The following is a 16,403-nucleotide window of genomic DNA, read 5'->3' on the forward strand; positions in this document are numbered from 1 at the left end:
CCATAGGGCTGCTGAAATTGACCTTGAACTAAATGCCCTTGCCCGGGTCAGGTGCCCTTTGGGGCAGGTTAAGGGGGGTTCCAGAGGCATGCTGAATTCAGGGGTTGGTTACCCCGTAACAATCTTTGTGTTTACCTGGTCAGAGTCCTTGTCTTCAGCACACTGTCATTAGCACTGCTGTTTGGGGGCCTACATTGGTTACCCTGTAACAATCTCTGTGTTTACCTGGTCAGAGTCCTTGTCTTCAGCACACTGTCATTAGCACTGCTGTTTGGGGGCCTACATGGGTCCTAGCCTTCCAGCCTACAAGTCATATAACCATTTCTGATTTAAATCCAAATTAGAAATTTTAAGTTTGAAAGACTCAACTGATCTCCATTATTATTATTATTATTATTATTATTATTATTATTATTATTATTATTATTAATTTATTCAGAGTACATCTCAATTGTTATCCCCTCACTTGTATCTTCTCATTCCTCCCTCCCTCCTTCTTTCACCCTGTTCCCCTCCCCTAGGTCTGTGACAGAAGGGGACCTCCTCCCCACCTTATGGTCACAGCCTATCATCTTGGTCTCATCTTGGTAGCCTGCTTACTCTTCCTCTGAGTGCCACCAGGCCTCCCCACCAAGGGGAAATAGTCAGATATGGGGCACCAGAGTTCATGTCAGAGTCAGTCCCGGGTCTCCACACAACTGTGGAGAATGTCCTGTCCCTTGGCTACATCTGAGCGGGGGTTCAATATTTACTGCACGTATTGTCCTTGGTTGGTGCAGTAGCCTGAGCAGAGCCCCTGGGCCCAGATCCACCCATCACCATGTTCTTCTTGTAGGTTTCTAGGACCCTCTGGGTCCTTCTATCTCTCTTGTTCCTAAGTATTACTGGTTTTTTGAGGTGGGTGTTAGGGCCTTCCATTTCAGAGTGGAGTTAACTTTAGTAAAGGTATTGAAGTGTGAGGATTACATTCGTGCTTTCACTGTGAGTTTCTTGTAGGCACTAGTTTTTAAAACTATTTTATTTTGGGTTCCTTATGCCCCTACCTCCCTTCCAACCCCCCGACTCTGGGTAGGAGAGAAAGCACATTAGAAGAGACGGGGGCACAGACCTTTTTAGATTTAGTTTCAGCTGGCTAGGATCCTTGGGTTCTTTGGGGAAATAACAATCTCAGTCATTAGGATATCCAGGAGCAGCCTTCTTCTTTCTCTGAACTACTCCTCGAAGCCTCCTCCTCTCTGTCTCTCTGTCTCTGTCTCTGTCTCTGTCTTTCTCTCTGTCTCTCTGTCTCTCTCCCCCTCTCTCTGTCGCTCTCTCTCTCTGTATCGCTGTCTATCTCTCTCTCTCTGTCTCTCTGTGTGTGTGTCTGTCTGTCTGTCTCTTTCCTTGAGTGTCTCTTGAAGCATCCTCTTTTAATAAAGAAGTATCTTATTATATCTCTGTGCTCTGATATTTATATCCTCTCAGAGTCCTCAGAATTAAACTATCTGCTGCTAACAAAGACCACGCCCCTCTCCAAGCCCCAGGAGGCTGTTACCAGCTGTGGACAAACTTAAAGCATCTCCATATCCCACACTTAGGATTAAAACAAAGACCTGCTTACATAACAAAAGTGAGTTTTTAAAGAAATCAAAACTTCCACTACAGTTGTTGCATACCTTTGAAAATGTATCTGTCTTGTTAAAGAGATGTGTCACATGATGTGTGCATGCACTCTTAAATGCAGCTGTTATTTTAGAGGCCTTTGGGTGAAAATAATGTGTGGCCTGAAGTTATAATGTTTTTAGAAGTTTGCTTTAGATTATTATATAATTTTTCTAGAATACATAAATATAGGTTAGATTAGTATATATTTGATGATTATATCAGTATGAAGTTGAAGACCATGAATAGTCATTGTTTTCCCAAGTATATACAAATATTGAACACATTCTTACTCAGTTTCTATTCAAACGTAAAATATTTTAAGTTTCCACTTTATATTAAAAAATAAAGTAATGATATATTCATTTGCTAATATAGGAACATGGATCTTATTATATGCTATGAATTTCAACAATTCTAGAAATTTAAAAATATTTTTTGAATAATGTTTGTCCTTTCAAATTATAAGTGAAACCTAGCAGTTATGATCTGCCAAGCCATATGTGGATGAGAAGGAAAGGACCGGCTAGTCTGTCCAGCTTGTACTGGGGAGGCAGCTGGTGGCCGGATCTTGTTGGTTCTGTCAGTTCATTCAGCCCCTGTGTCGTGGTGGAGAATTCATCTTTTGCATTTCAGGTCACTCCTGAGAGGCTGCAATGGTCATTCCTTGTTTGTGGACTGTCCCTCAGCTCACTGTTCTCCTCCTTTGTGGCTTGAGAATTCTTATGTATGTGTCTCTCACTGGCTCCTTCTCCTTTGTAAAAGAGATATCACAGAGTTTCTATTTTGATTTCCATGAGGCTTACAGAATAATCTCACATTTATGGACATTTATTTTGGGCCTACAATAGCATTGACTCCATAAATTATTCTACATTTTATTCTCTTTCCCCATATTTATTTGTATTAAGGGCTGCACATTTCATATTGTATATGACATTTATTCTGGACTTGGCTACACGTTTACCTTCCGCATTGGATTCTCCACGTACGTTTGTTTTTATAAAAAGTATTTTTTTACTTCACCTTGAACTCCCTCATACACTTTGCCTATTTCTGTTGTTCTAGAACAGTCTTTGTCACTTGCTCATTTCTGTAGGCTGCCCCTCAGTCTTTCCACACCTGAGCGTCTCCCCGTTTCCTATGTGCAACACTGCCCTGAAGTGCAGGGTCAGGACGCGGGATCGCACAGGTGTGCAGGGCAGGTCTTCTCGATGCCCCAAGGGTTCGCGTGTTCCTCAGGATGTGTTCGGAGAGAGGCCCTAGTCTCCTGTGCCTGACGTCTGAGTCAGCCAGGGAATTTTCTGTTTCCTTCTCTTCACGTGTTTTTCTCCTCTTTTCCTTTGTAAATGCTGGTGTTCTTGATGGTGTCCTATATTCAGTGTAGTCTTTTTGTTTTGTTTTGTTTTGTTTCAGTTCTTTTTTCTCCTTGGATGAAATATTTTCAAGTTCCCACTTGGGATTCGATGTGGACAATACGACACTTTGCTTACATAGTCTTTTCCTCTGAAACTTACATTCCTAATCTTATCATGGGGGCAAAAGAAAAACACTGTGGGAACATGGAGAGACCTTTTGATGACTTTTCTAAAGATTCAAACTTTTTAAATTTTATGTGCATGAATGTGTACCTGAACATGTGTACCCTGTGTATTCTTCACACACAGAGACCAAAAAAAGTGCCCGGTCACCTGGGAGTGCAGTGAAGGGTGCCGTGAGCCACCTTTTAGTGCCATCTACAAAACCATACATGGTGCTGAGTGTTGCATTACCTACATCCTACCATCCAGCCCAGTGCAGGCCCTTAACTACAGCAGGGAGTCAGATGAGAGCATCTTTGTCTCAGGGAAGAGCTGATATTAGCTTTATGTTTTACCTATACTTTTTATTCTATAGAATTTCATGTTCTAGCAAAACCAGAAAGGCCCTGGTTCCCTATTCTGAATTACAAGTGTTAACCAAGATTCTTCTCAAATATTTGAATTTTCCGTTCATCACTGCATGTTTGCTGTAATGAAGCAGCATGTGTTCTCTCAGGGAATTCCCGGTGCTGCTGTTCGCATTTGTCATGTGCTGGGCGTGGCCCAGCATCCTGTCTGTGATGGGCACCAGGGGAGACTGAGATTGGTCATGTGCTAGGTGTGTCCCAGCATCCTGTCTGTGATGGTCACCGGGGGAGACTGAGATTGGTCATGTGCCGGGAGTGGCCCAGCATCCTGTCTGTGATGGGCACCGGGGGAGAATAAGATTGGTCATGTGCCGGGCGTGGCCCAGCATCCTGTCTGTGATGGGCACCGGGGGAGACTGAGATTGGTCATGTGCCGGGAGTGGCCCAGCATCCTGTCTGTGATGGGCACCGGGGGAGAATAAGATTGGTCATGTGCCGGGCGTGGCCCAGCATCCTGTCTGTGATGGGCACCGGGGGAGACTCAGATTGGTCATGTGCTGGGCATGGCCCAGCATCCTGTCTGTGATGGGCACCGGGGGAGACTCAGATTGGTCATGTGCTGGGTGTGGCCCAGCGTCCTGTCTGTGATGGGCACCGGAGGAGACTCAGATTGGTCATGTGCTAGTGTGTCCCAGCATCCTGTCTGTGATGGGCACCGGGGGAGACTGAGATTGGTCATGTGCTAGGTGTGTCCTAGCATCCTGTCTGTGATGGGCACCGGAGGAGACTGAGATTGGTCATGTGCCGGGCGTGGCCCAGCATCCTGTCTGTGATGGGCACCGGGGGAGAGTGAGATTGGTCATGTGCTGGGCGTGGCCCAGCATCCTGTCTGTGATGGGCACCGGGGGAGACTCAGATTGGTCATGTGCTAGGGTGTGTCCCAGCATCCTGTCTGTGATGGGCACCGGGGGAGACTCAGATTGGTCATGTGCCGGGCGTGGCCCAGCATCCTGTCTGTGATGGACACCGGAGGAGACTGAGATTGGTCATGTGCTAGGTGTGTCCCAGTATCCTGTCTGTGATGGGCACCGGGGGAGAGTGAGATTGGTCATGTGCTGGGCGTGGCCCAGCATCCTGTCTGTGATGGGCACCAGGGGAGACTGAGATTGGTCATGTGCTAGGTGTGTCCCAGTATCCTGTCTGTGATGGGCACCGGGGGAGAGTGAGATTGGTCATGTGCTGGGCGTGGCCCAGCATCCTGTCTGTGATGGGCACCAGGGGAGACTGAGATTGGTCATGTGCTAGGTGTGTCCCAGCATCCTGTCTATGATGGGCACCGGGGGAGACTGAGATTGGTCATGTGCTGGGCATGGCCCAGCATCCTGTCTGTGATGGGCACCGGGGGAGAGTGAGATTGGTCATATGCTAGGTGTGGCCCAGCATCCTGTCTGTGATGGGCTCACGGCTAGCCAGGGCAATTTAGTGAAGCTACCCTGCTATGGACAGTGACTTAGAACAGGTTTCATCAATGATGCCACCTGGGCTACTTATATGGTTTTCTAATCACCAGAGCTTTTGTGCGTGTACTAACTGTATAATCTAAAAAACCTTCAGAAACACTAAATTATGCATGATTTATAAAAATAATTTCTTCAAACAGCAAAATGCTTTATAACTTATTTTTCAATTAATTACACATCTGAATTTCAACAATGCTTGATGCCATCTTATTTCATCTCATATCCTGCCTTCTATGCACTATTTTAAGTACATATTGTGAAATATGTTAAGTATTATATATTAATTGAAGCATCTGTCTGATGTTATTGACTGACTTAATTTTTATCACCCTTGCCTATTACTGTTCCTGCCGAAACATTCTATGGAAGAACTTCCTGCGGACCACACGCTGAAGAAGAGTTTTCAGATGATATGAACAGTTTCAGTTGCCTGTGAACCATATATGATGTAATTTACTTTTCAGTGCTGTCAAATAGCTAAGATTTCAAGTTTTTAAATGAAAATTTTACAACCTCTGAACTTGAGCTTTACACATCTATTATTTTTGGTTGTAATAAAATCTAAATACTATTATGCCATTTCTTTTGGTAAGGAAATCTATATAAAATGGGCTTTTTGGGGGGTAATTATTATATGGTAAGTTATTTTGTTGAGAGGGCTTAACATGTCATGGATACTGAACTAATTTAAAAATTAAATACTTCATAGATTTCTAGTCTTTATATACTTAAATATATAATGTTAATATTATAAGTGTACAGTTACCATAACTATGTAAATAAATGATATATATTTATATAATATATATATATATATATGTACAAAATGTTTATATATGCAAGTTTGGATACCCTTTAACTACATGATATTTTATGCCTCACAAATTAACTCAAAATAGATGAGATTTTTATGTAGATACAAATTTATTTTTTAATGAGGAATTTCTCTTTGGAAAATTTAGTTGTGCTTTCCTAAGAATCACTCAAATTTATTCATTGACTGTGTGTGAATCAAGACGCTGACTTCTTTGCCAGTTTCTAGGAATTGTAACCACACGGTACCATGTCTAACTAAATATTTGTGTAGTGAGAACTCAGGTAAACTGCGGTCTCTGTATGTGATGAGCTGCTGAGGGGGCAGTTCAAAGCTGGAGCAGCTGTGCGACCTCACAGATTCCCATTTGCTTCCCTGCATTTGGCCTTAGGCCGTGGCTGTGTACGTGGGGTCTTAGGCCTTGGTCATGTACATGGGGTCTTAGGCTGTGGCTATGTACGTGGGGTCTTAGTCTGTGGCTATGCACTTGGGGTCTTAGGTCGTGGCTGTATATGTGGGGTCTTAGGCCGTGGCTGTATATGTGGGGTCTTAGGCTGTGGCTATGCACGTGGGGTCTTAGGCCGTGGCTGTGCACATGGACTCTTTGGCTGTGGCTGTGCACGTGGCATCAGTCACTCAGCAGCTGAGCATTAGCCCAGCGTTTAGGAGGCAGCTTCCTATGTGCAGCTCTGTTTATCCTGGGGAAGAAAGAGGCAGCGAGAGAAAACCGCAGGTGGCGGGAGGATGCAGAACAGGCAGGCGTGAGTCTTGGGATGAAGCCTCATGAGGGAAAAACGTAAGGGACAAGATGGGACAGAGGGGAGGGAGGAGACAGAGAGACACAGAGAGACACAGAGACAGAGCGACACAGAGACAGAGACAGAGAGACACAGAGACCAGGCCCCATTTAGCACATAGCTGTGCGTGCTTTAAGAAGGTTGGAGTCCCAGTGTAAAGTGATGGAGAAACAGAGAAATGTGAGCAGGGAATGAAGGCGTGGGCAGAGGCCAAGGACTTTCACAGCCAAGCAGAGAAGCTTCTGACTGGACAGAGAACAGTAACTGTTGGGGTCGGGGCTAAGAAAGCAGCCGCGTGCATTAATCCTCATACGATCAAAACGATCCAATGTTATAAATAGCCTTCAAATGTTTATAATCAAACTAATCTGTGTAATATTTATGCATCATTGCTTGTGGGTGCCTTTTCTTATGTTTTATTTCCGAAAAATGATCTTGTTAGATGATCTGTTTTCTATTTTAGCATTTTAAAAAAATATTATTTTCTAAGTTATACACACCGTTTTATCAAGAACCACTACAAATTATCGGCAAGAAGTCTGCGCTCCTCGGATAGGCCATCATAGTTGATCTTATCAGCAATAATTCATTTTAAAATCTTATACTCACTTTTAAAAGTAAATAAGAATATAAGGTATCAGTTTCTTAAATCTCCTGCATGAGACATAGCCCAGTGCATCTTAGGGTCTGGCTGGTTCCCCTACTTCCGGTCTTTGTGTCAGCGCTCGCAAATGGCACGATCTAAACAGCAACATGGAGCAACCTCTTACTTCAGTGTGTTAATGAACTTGATAGTTTCAGCACTCTCTTTCTGCTGTGTTTCCGTCCTGTTTATCTCCAGCCTCGTATCAGAAGTTACCTATGCATGGCAAGATGACATTTAGCACAAACACATCAATGCGCCCTTTATAAGGAAGAGCTGTTTCTTTAAAAATTTCTGACATTTTAGATAAATATCATGTCATGAAAAATTCTCTTCCCAAGTACACTTTGTACAACTTCTTTAAATCATATGATTGAGGCGATTGATTACAGTGAATTCATGAAATGTCATCTATGTCTACTTCCTGTTGTGGGTCTGAGCATGCTCGGTACGCATGCGCACTTTAGGTGGTAGGGTGACTAGCCACACTGACTTTCAGCGGAGCTTTTTGGAGAGTTGCTGTTCAGTCATTCAGCCAGACAACTGAGGATATTGTAAAAATCATAGTGGAGCAAGTCTTGTGGATGATATTTCTCTGAATAGTCCCTGGGTGATTTTAATTAAGTTGTTACAGGGAAAAGAGATTTAAAGGTGCAGTTATACTAGCTAATGTTTTGAAACATTTTATATGTAACTTGTATAAATCTAATATTTTTCTTTGGAATGACCACAGAAAGAAAATGGAAAATATTGATTATTTGTAGTGTGCTGTGTTCTAGCTATGGCATCGGTCAGTAGAAATCTTTATAATTAGATACTTACAGATTTTAGGGTTAATACTATTCTATATCCCAGGAAATACTTTTGAGCCAACTGCAGATTTAGTGTTTTATTCGTATTGATTGTCTCTTTGTTCTTAAACACTGTCAGCTGAGCGGTCGTTCTCTTAAAGCTACCACACTTACTTTTTAAAAAATATTTTATTAATTTATTCATATTACATCTCAATTGTTATCCCATCCCTTGTATCCTCCCATTCCTCCCTCCCTCCCTCCCATTTTCCCCTTACTCCCCTCCCCTATGACTGTGACTGAGGGGACCTCCTCCCCCTGTATATGCTCATAGGGTATCAAGTCTCTTCTTGGTAACCTGCTATCCTTCCTCTGAGTGTCACCAGGTCTCACCATCCAGGGGATGTGGTCAAATATGGAGCACCAGAGTTTGTGTGGAAGTCATACCCCACTCTCCACTCAACTGTGAAGAAAGTCCTGTCCATTGGCTAGATCTTGGTAGAAGTTCGAAGTTTACTGCACATACTGTCCTTGGCTGGTGCCATAGTTTGAGCAGGACCTCTGGGCCTAGATCTGCCCATCATAATGTTCTTCTTGTAGGTTTCTAGGACCCTCTGGATCCTTCCATTTTCCCCCTTCTCCCATACTTCTCTCACCTAGAGCCCCAATAGGATGTCCTCCCCTCTGACCCACTTTCCTGGAAAGTGAAGACTTTCATGGGACATGCCCAGATGTACGTGAGTATGTACCATTTGAGTCTTTGTGCTTCTGGGTTGGCTCACTCATTATGATCATCACACTTACTTTTGTATGTAAAGAAACGGTGCTTCAGATCCGAGTGAGGTATGTATGCGGATAATCTTAGCATTTGGTAAGTAGAGGCAGGGTGATTAGGAGTGCAGGGCTAGGATAGCCTGGGCTATGTGAGGCTTGTCAAAAGGAAGAAAGGAGGAGGGGCATATTGAAGCAAGGGGACACCTGCCAGGGTAGTTAAAATATGTTTGTGAAATCTTGTTTCAGGAGATTTTATGTATTTTACAATTAAAATTAATATATTATTAAATAGAAATAGATGCTTTGCATTCGAATATATACTTTCCATAGCTTCAACTTTTAATACATATTAATATTATAAATAAATAAACATAAATAATTTAAAATGTTTTTGTCATAGTAGCTACGTTTTTGGGTCCCTTACATGAATAACGAAACCCCCAAGAGTACCATGCTGCTAAGTTTTGCTATAGAATTGATTCTGGAAACTGTAACTAGATGCTTTCCGGTAGCAAGTACCCGATACAGTTGGAAATGTATCAGCACCGTAACAATAAGAATAAAACACAGTTATTATGGAGCCTGTATTTTAGTGGGGAGTAGATAATGTAAGATTATAGTATAGACATGGCTTGCATGCTACTCAGAGCAAGAAGGAAGGTACCCACTCTGTGTGTCGCCACAGTGCGTGATAACTACGGAGGGACCCAGGTGATCCCAGTCAGCTCACAGGAGCCAGCTGCCCAGCGTGGATTTCCATCCCTTGCAGCCCTTCCTTTCTCGGCAGGAAGGCCTTGAAGTTGCCGTGTGCTGCTTCAACTAGAGAAAAAGTGAGAACAGCCAGATACACTTGAACCTAATACAACATTACATTTCTTCTGTTAACTCTTTTTGTGCCGGCGAATCTCAGTGTTTTGTCTCCTTTGAGACAGTTTTCTAAGGGTATGATTTCTTAACCCAGACATGAAAACACAGCAAATAGATTTTCCTGTTCTTTCTTCCATAAGCACTTAGGACGTTTCAATACATTGTATAATTATTGAAGTCAGTTGGCTCCTCCTCCTGTAAGACTGTTAACTTGTCAATCAATATAGTCACATACCTGGCACTAGATCCTGACCATGATAGATCCTTGGTGAGACAGTCACTGCAGGGGTAAATCAACACCTTGTGAGTGGCCATCTTCAGAAGATCTTGATATATTCTCTGCTTTATGACAGAATATTGTAATCTGGAGGATGTGTGAGGGTTTTAGCGGTTTGGAGTCTGTCCTGAGAGTGATGGCATGTGGTAAGGAGCTTCCTGTTGTATTGTATCCTGGCAGGACACATCACGTAACAAGAGACACTGCCTCTTCCCATAAAGCCACCAATACCACCTTGGGGGTCACTCTGTGATGCTATGTCCCAATACTGTCAGTGTGTGAGTGTGAGGGTTCATGTTTCTAGCACATTGTCTTGGGGACACATTCAGATCACAGCAAAGGGGATTCTGGTGGGGTTGTGTGTCTACCTTTGATTGCATTTGAATTCTCCTAAATCATCCCTGATTTTTTTTCAATTTGCATAATCAATATAATGTTTTTTCTTAGTGTGGCGTCCAACAATGGGGTAATAGTTCCCATTGGCTTCTGTACAGAAAATCTCAGGTGAAGAAATGTTTTGAGGATGGGTGCAGCAGTCTTGAGTCTGCTGTAAAGGAGCCACTTTGCCACACTGTAGCGTCTGTTGTTTGTTGAGCACACACCGGATGTGCTGAGTCTTGGCTCAACACTAAGACTCACTGTTTTCCAGCTGAGAACATGGCTCGGTGGGTGAGAGCACTAGCCCCGCAAGGGTCAGGACTTGAGTTTGGATCATAGCACCCATATAAAGCCTCCACTCCTACAATCCCTGTGATGAGAGTCCAAGTGGGGTCAAGGGCAAGGGGATTTCTGGGGGCCCTCTGGCCAGCCTGGCTGGAGAGGAAATGAAGTGAGGGACGCTCTAAGGGAGCAAGGCAGAGACTTGATAGAGGGGGGCACGCAGAGTCCATCGCCCCCGAGCCCGGGGGTCCTTATCTTAATGGATTTATCATTTTGGTTTGGCATTGCTTTTCCCACTCCTTCTTAATTTTTTTTTTAAATAATTGTTGTTTGAAGTTTCATACTTATATGTAATTTATTTTGGTGAGTGCTTTTTCTACTTCATTCCCTCCATGTTGAGCTGTGGCTCCTTCTGTTGCCCAGTCAGTCCTGTCTCTGTTCGTGTTCTGTTACTGTGAAGAGGCACCGTGGCCAAGGCAACTTTTATAAAAGAAAACATTTAACTGAGGCTACTTACAATTTCACAGGGTGAGTCCATGACCTCCATCATGGTAGGAAGCATGGCAGCATGCAGGCAAACATGGCACTGATAGCTTACAAGCTGAGGCACAGCAAGAGAGAGAAAGGGCGGGGCTGGTGTGGCCTCAAAGCCTACCCTCAGGGCCACACCTCCGCCAACACAGTTGCACCTCCCATCCATCTCATCCTTCTCAAACCTTTCCGCTCCCTGGTTTCCACATTCAGATATTTAAGCCTATGACCGCTGTACAAATCACCACAGCCTGCCTCCTATCTCTTCAGGTAGCTGTTGAAAAATATAGATATTTTTATATGCACCTTACCTCAAGCCATGGTTTTTCTTCTGAAGTTTGTAGTGTTTTTGCCCACACAGGGCAGGTAAACTCCACACCCGTGGGCTTGGAATCACGCGCTGTCCCCACCTAAATTTACCGTGGCATTATTGGTTGTTCCTTTTACCTAGACGCCTGTTAATTAAAAACATGTCAACCCCTTTATGTGCTAGTGTGAGGCTGATGGTGGGCGTGTAGGACTTCCCCATGCTGTTGGTGGAGCACACGGCTGGAAATGCGCCTATAAATGGAGTTCCAGTGTAGTGTGGAGAGGTCAACTGAGGATCGACCAATACAATCTAAGGGTAGCATGCACTGAGGAACTTACAGACTTACCACAGCCTGAACTTTCAAAATGCCATAAACCTAAACAGTAATCAAGAGACAGAAGATTTGAAGAAATTTGTAATCCATAGATTATTTGAAAAAACAGAGAATGTAAAATATACAAAGGAACTTAATTTTTCATAATTGAAACATAGTTTGGGGCGATGTTAGATTTAAGTCAAATTTAATGAAAACTATTTTCAAATGTAACAAAAGAAACAATCAGCAGAAAGGTTTTAAATATCTGTTATGGGACCCTGCTAGCACAGTTCTTACTTCCTGACTTATATATCCAGAGAGTTATAGATTGCAAAACAAGACATCACTGTCAGCCAATTTAAGTAATACAGTATTTCCACGAGCGCCAGAACATAGGAGGCAGGAGTAAACCGCAGATGTAAGTTGAGACCCCAGTGTGTCCACAGGAGGAGCAGGGAAGCAACGGGGATGCTCTGGCAACCCCTCAGACGCAGTCACTGCAGACAAAGCAGAGCAGCTTTGCCAAGCCCAGTGGCAGTTAAGAGCGAGGAGGGGGTTTTCGCAAAGTTGTAAACTGTGCTCCAAGCAGTTCATAGCACACGGAGTTTAAAAAGCAGCTAACAAACTGAAGTCAGGCCAACATCGTCGAATTGGCCACTAGACGTGAAAATCAAACAGAAACAGAGTGGCCTGAAGAGAGACACAGCAAGGGATGCCCAGTGCTAACTGTGGGTGGGGTGGCGGGGGGAGGGGCAGGGAGCTAGGAGAGCGTGGCAGTGCAGCGTGCGGCTAGGAAGAAAGCTCACGTGTGTCACATATTCGCACACCATTCCTGCTGATTGCCCCCTGCAGTGCCAAGGTCACTGTGATCACTTGGGAATGTCTGTCACTCACTAACAGAAGGCGTGGGTTTCCAATTGACGCATGAGCACTAGGAATAAACCAACAATATTACAGTAAACTTAGGCTCAGACTCTGATTCCGCCTGGTATAAATAATTGTCATGTGGTTCTCCTGCCCTGTGAGGATCCGTTATGACAGCAGAGTTGAGAATAATCAAGGTAAATAAACACAGATATATGTGGTAATGTCTATATTTTTATGAACATTTGGCTAAATTATTTGTAGAAGGTAAGTTTATGATGAAAAGTACTAGAGTCCAAAACGTGAGGTAGGTATAGTTTCTGTCAATGACAAAATAAGAAAGATTTAGATGTTTTCCCAAAGCACAAGAATGTTGCTCGGTTTCAGCTTTCACATCAAGGCAAACCTGGGGTGCGGTCTGTAGCCCCTTCCCTCCCTTGTAGGGGAGGCGCTGGCCCGCGGCAGACTTGGAGTCCTTACAACGGGGATTAGCCTGTCTAGTTGCGCTCGGCCTTCTGCTGTCCCGATGACACAGCGCCTCAGAACTCTCCTCGCCAGAGTCTACGCAACACCAACCGTGCACATGCGTCAGAAGATACCGACGTTCGTTTGTTTTCCATGTTTGTGAATTCCACGGCCCACTGAGGCCCTAAGTAGCGTTTAACTTCTGTTCTAGGACGTTCACTGGGCGTCTCATATTTAAGCCATTCCGCGCAGGGCTTCTTCGGCTCGGTTTGCGGTCTTCTCCTTGCACTGAGGAGAGGCAGGTCCGCTCCGCGCCGCGAGGCCCCTTTCCCCAGGCGTGCGCGCTGTTGGTGGGATGTTTCCCCTAGCTGTTTCTCCTTTTCGAGCTCATCCCTGTGCTGTGCGGGGTCATCTCCTATCTAAACCACGCTCGTTTGCTTTAGTATGATTCAGAAGGTCGCTCAGATGCTTTTTATTTGTTATATCTCGAGTTTTCCTAACATTTAAGACAGAACAAAATGTCTGATAAGCAACGTTTCCACCTGAATCTTACCTGGGGATAAAACTTAGATATATTTTTTAAAGTTTTTTTCTTTCATCTTTTAAAATATTTCCTCCTGTAGGCACTTTAAACTAATTATGTTTCCTTAGATTCTGTATAAACTCTTTATAATGCAGTTGCTTAGAAACTTGCTGGGAATGAATGTTACTATATTTAAGTTTACATGTGCAGGCCAGAAGCCTAAGTAATTGCTCAAATGACTTAAGGTGTAAATCATCAACCGATCAATCAATCAAATTTTAAATACCAAGCAGGGGCTGGACATTCAGCTACAGCTAGGGGTAAAGCCCTCACCCAAGAGTGCTCACAAGTGCTCACAGGCTTGGGTTTAATCATAGCATGTGTGCTCACACACATGCACACACACACATCCACATGCATATGTATGCATTACACACATGTACAAGCACACACATCCACACGCGTATACATGCATTGCACACTCACATGTACAGGAACACACTTTTACACAGGTGTGTGTACAAACACACATACACATACATATACACACATGCCCACACACAGAATCAAACAAGCAGACAAACTCTCCTGCTGTTTTTGTCCTTTGAAACCACACTGACATCTGGGACATGTTTAGGGTTCATCTATGTTGCTGTACACATCATTTTTACTGCATTTTCATTTCTCCTTCCTTTTCCTCTCACACTATGATGTAGGTGCTTTCTTCATTACCGTTCAACAGGGGGCAACTGAGGTCCACAGCGCCACAGTTTTCTGAAACGTCTGAGGCAGCTGAGTGTGGTGTCATCCTAGTCACTACTCTCCACTCAGCTGCTACGCTATTGCCTGTGCATGTGCAGTTCCTGAAGAAAGAAGCTACAGTGCAGGGCCTGTGACTGACAGTCAGTGAAGTGCAGGGCCTGGGACTGACAGTCAGTGAAGTGTAGGGCCCGGGACACTCAGTGAGGTACAGGGCCTGTGACTGACAGTCAGTGAGGTGCAGGGCCTGGGACTGACAGTCAGTGAAGTGTAGGGCCCGGGACAGTCAGTGAGGTGGAGGGCCCGGGACACTCAGTGAGGTACAGGGCCTGTGACTGACAGTCAGTGAGGTACAGGGCCTGTGACTGACAGTCAGTGAGGTGCAGGGCCTGTGACTGACAGTCAGTGAGGTGCAGGGCCTGTGACTGACAGTCAGTGAGGTGCAGGGCCTGGGACTGACAGTCAGTGAGGTGCAGGGCCTGTGACTGACAGTCAGTGAGGTGCAGGGCCTGTGACTGACAGTCAGTGAGGTGCAGGGCCTGGGACTGACAGTCAGTGAGGTGCAGGGCCTGGGACTGACAGTCAGTGAGGTGCAGGGCCTGTGACTGACAGTCAGTGAAGTGTAGGGCCTGGGACAGTCAGTGAGGTGGAGGGCCCGGGACACTCAGTGAGGTACAGGGCCTGTGACTGACAGTCAGTGAGGTACAGGGCCTGTGACTGACAGTCAGTGAGGTACAGGGCCTGTGACTGACAGTCAGTGAGGTGCAGGGCCTGTGACTGACAGTCAGTGAGGTGCAGGGCCTGTGACTGACAGTCAGTGAGGTGCAGGGCCTGTGACTGACAGTCAGTGAGGTGCAGGGCCTGTGACTGACAGTCAGTGAGGTGCAGGGCCTGGGACTGACAGTCAGTGAGGTGCAGGGCCTGGGACTGACAGTCAGTGAGGTGCAGGGCCTGGGACTGACAGTCAGTGAGGTGCAGGGCCTGGGACTGACAGTCAGTGAGGTGCAGGGCCTGGGACTGACAGTCAGTGAGGTGCAGGGCCTGTGACTGACAGTCAGTGAAGTGTAGGGCCTGGGACAGTCAGTGAGGTGGAGGGCCCGGGACACTCAGTGAGGTACAGGGCCTGTGACTGACAGTCAGTGAGGTGCAGGGCCTGTGACTGACAGTCAGTGAGGTGCAGGGCCTGTGACTGACGGTCAGTGAAGTCTAGGGCCCTGGACAGTCAGTGAAGTGGCAGCAACTTTAGCTGCTGTGCTGGGTTCACATTGTGAGGTTTGTTTCTTATTAATATAGAATTGTAAAATGGAATAACATTGTTTCTGTGCATACAATGAAATGCATGGGGGTAGGTATTTTCCTGGTTTCCTAGAATATAGTTGAGTTTCAAACAAGTGACTATCAACTGTGTTAATTAAAAACACGCTCATTACTAGATCAGGAAGTTCACCTGCAAGTTTCATATGTCAAAGTGTGTTACATGGGACTCATAGCTCACATCTCTGGCAATTTCATGATAGGTCTTAATTGCCTGTTATTATAATCTATATTAACACTCAGCATTAATAATGTTAGATATTCCAGGTAACATTTTTATGTTAGCACACATTTTATTTATAGTATGTTAAGTCTAACTGTTCTGCTGATTTAGAATTATATTTATAAATACTGTGAAACATTATCCCATGTTTTAAAGAATTCAAACTCAGTAAATTTCAAATTTTCTTATATTTTGACTTTTCAGATTGCGTTTTCACAACACAATACAATCATGGATCTTGTGCAGTTTTTTGTCACCTTCTTCAGGTAATTGGCTTTTGTTGGCTTTTAACTCATTAATCGTTTGTGTGTGTGTGTGTCTACCTGCCTGCCTGCCTGTGTGTCTGTGTCCGTGTGTGTATATATCGTCTGTCTGCCAGATCATTTGTCAGTTACTTCTTATTTCCATTCTTGAATGCACATTGTG

At 44.5% G+C, this 16,403-nt stretch overlaps 1 protein-coding gene across 1 annotated transcript in view; it reads left to right on the forward strand.

The window, feature by feature from the left end:
* The window catches only part of Atrnl1 (attractin like 1), a 552,888-nt gene that overhangs the window by 169,291 nt on the left and 367,194 nt on the right, over positions 1–16,403 (forward strand). The window contains exon 25 of the mRNA XM_051146856.1: positions 16,182–16,243. Coding sequence (XP_051002813.1) covers positions 16,182–16,243 — 62 coding nt within the window. The remainder of the gene's footprint in view (positions 1–16,181; positions 16,244–16,403) is intronic.

The sequence above is a fragment of the Acomys russatus genome, chromosome 5 (genome assembly GCF_903995435.1).
Source record: "Acomys russatus chromosome 5, mAcoRus1.1, whole genome shotgun sequence".
NCBI lineage: Eukaryota > Metazoa > Chordata > Mammalia > Rodentia > Muridae > Acomys > Acomys russatus.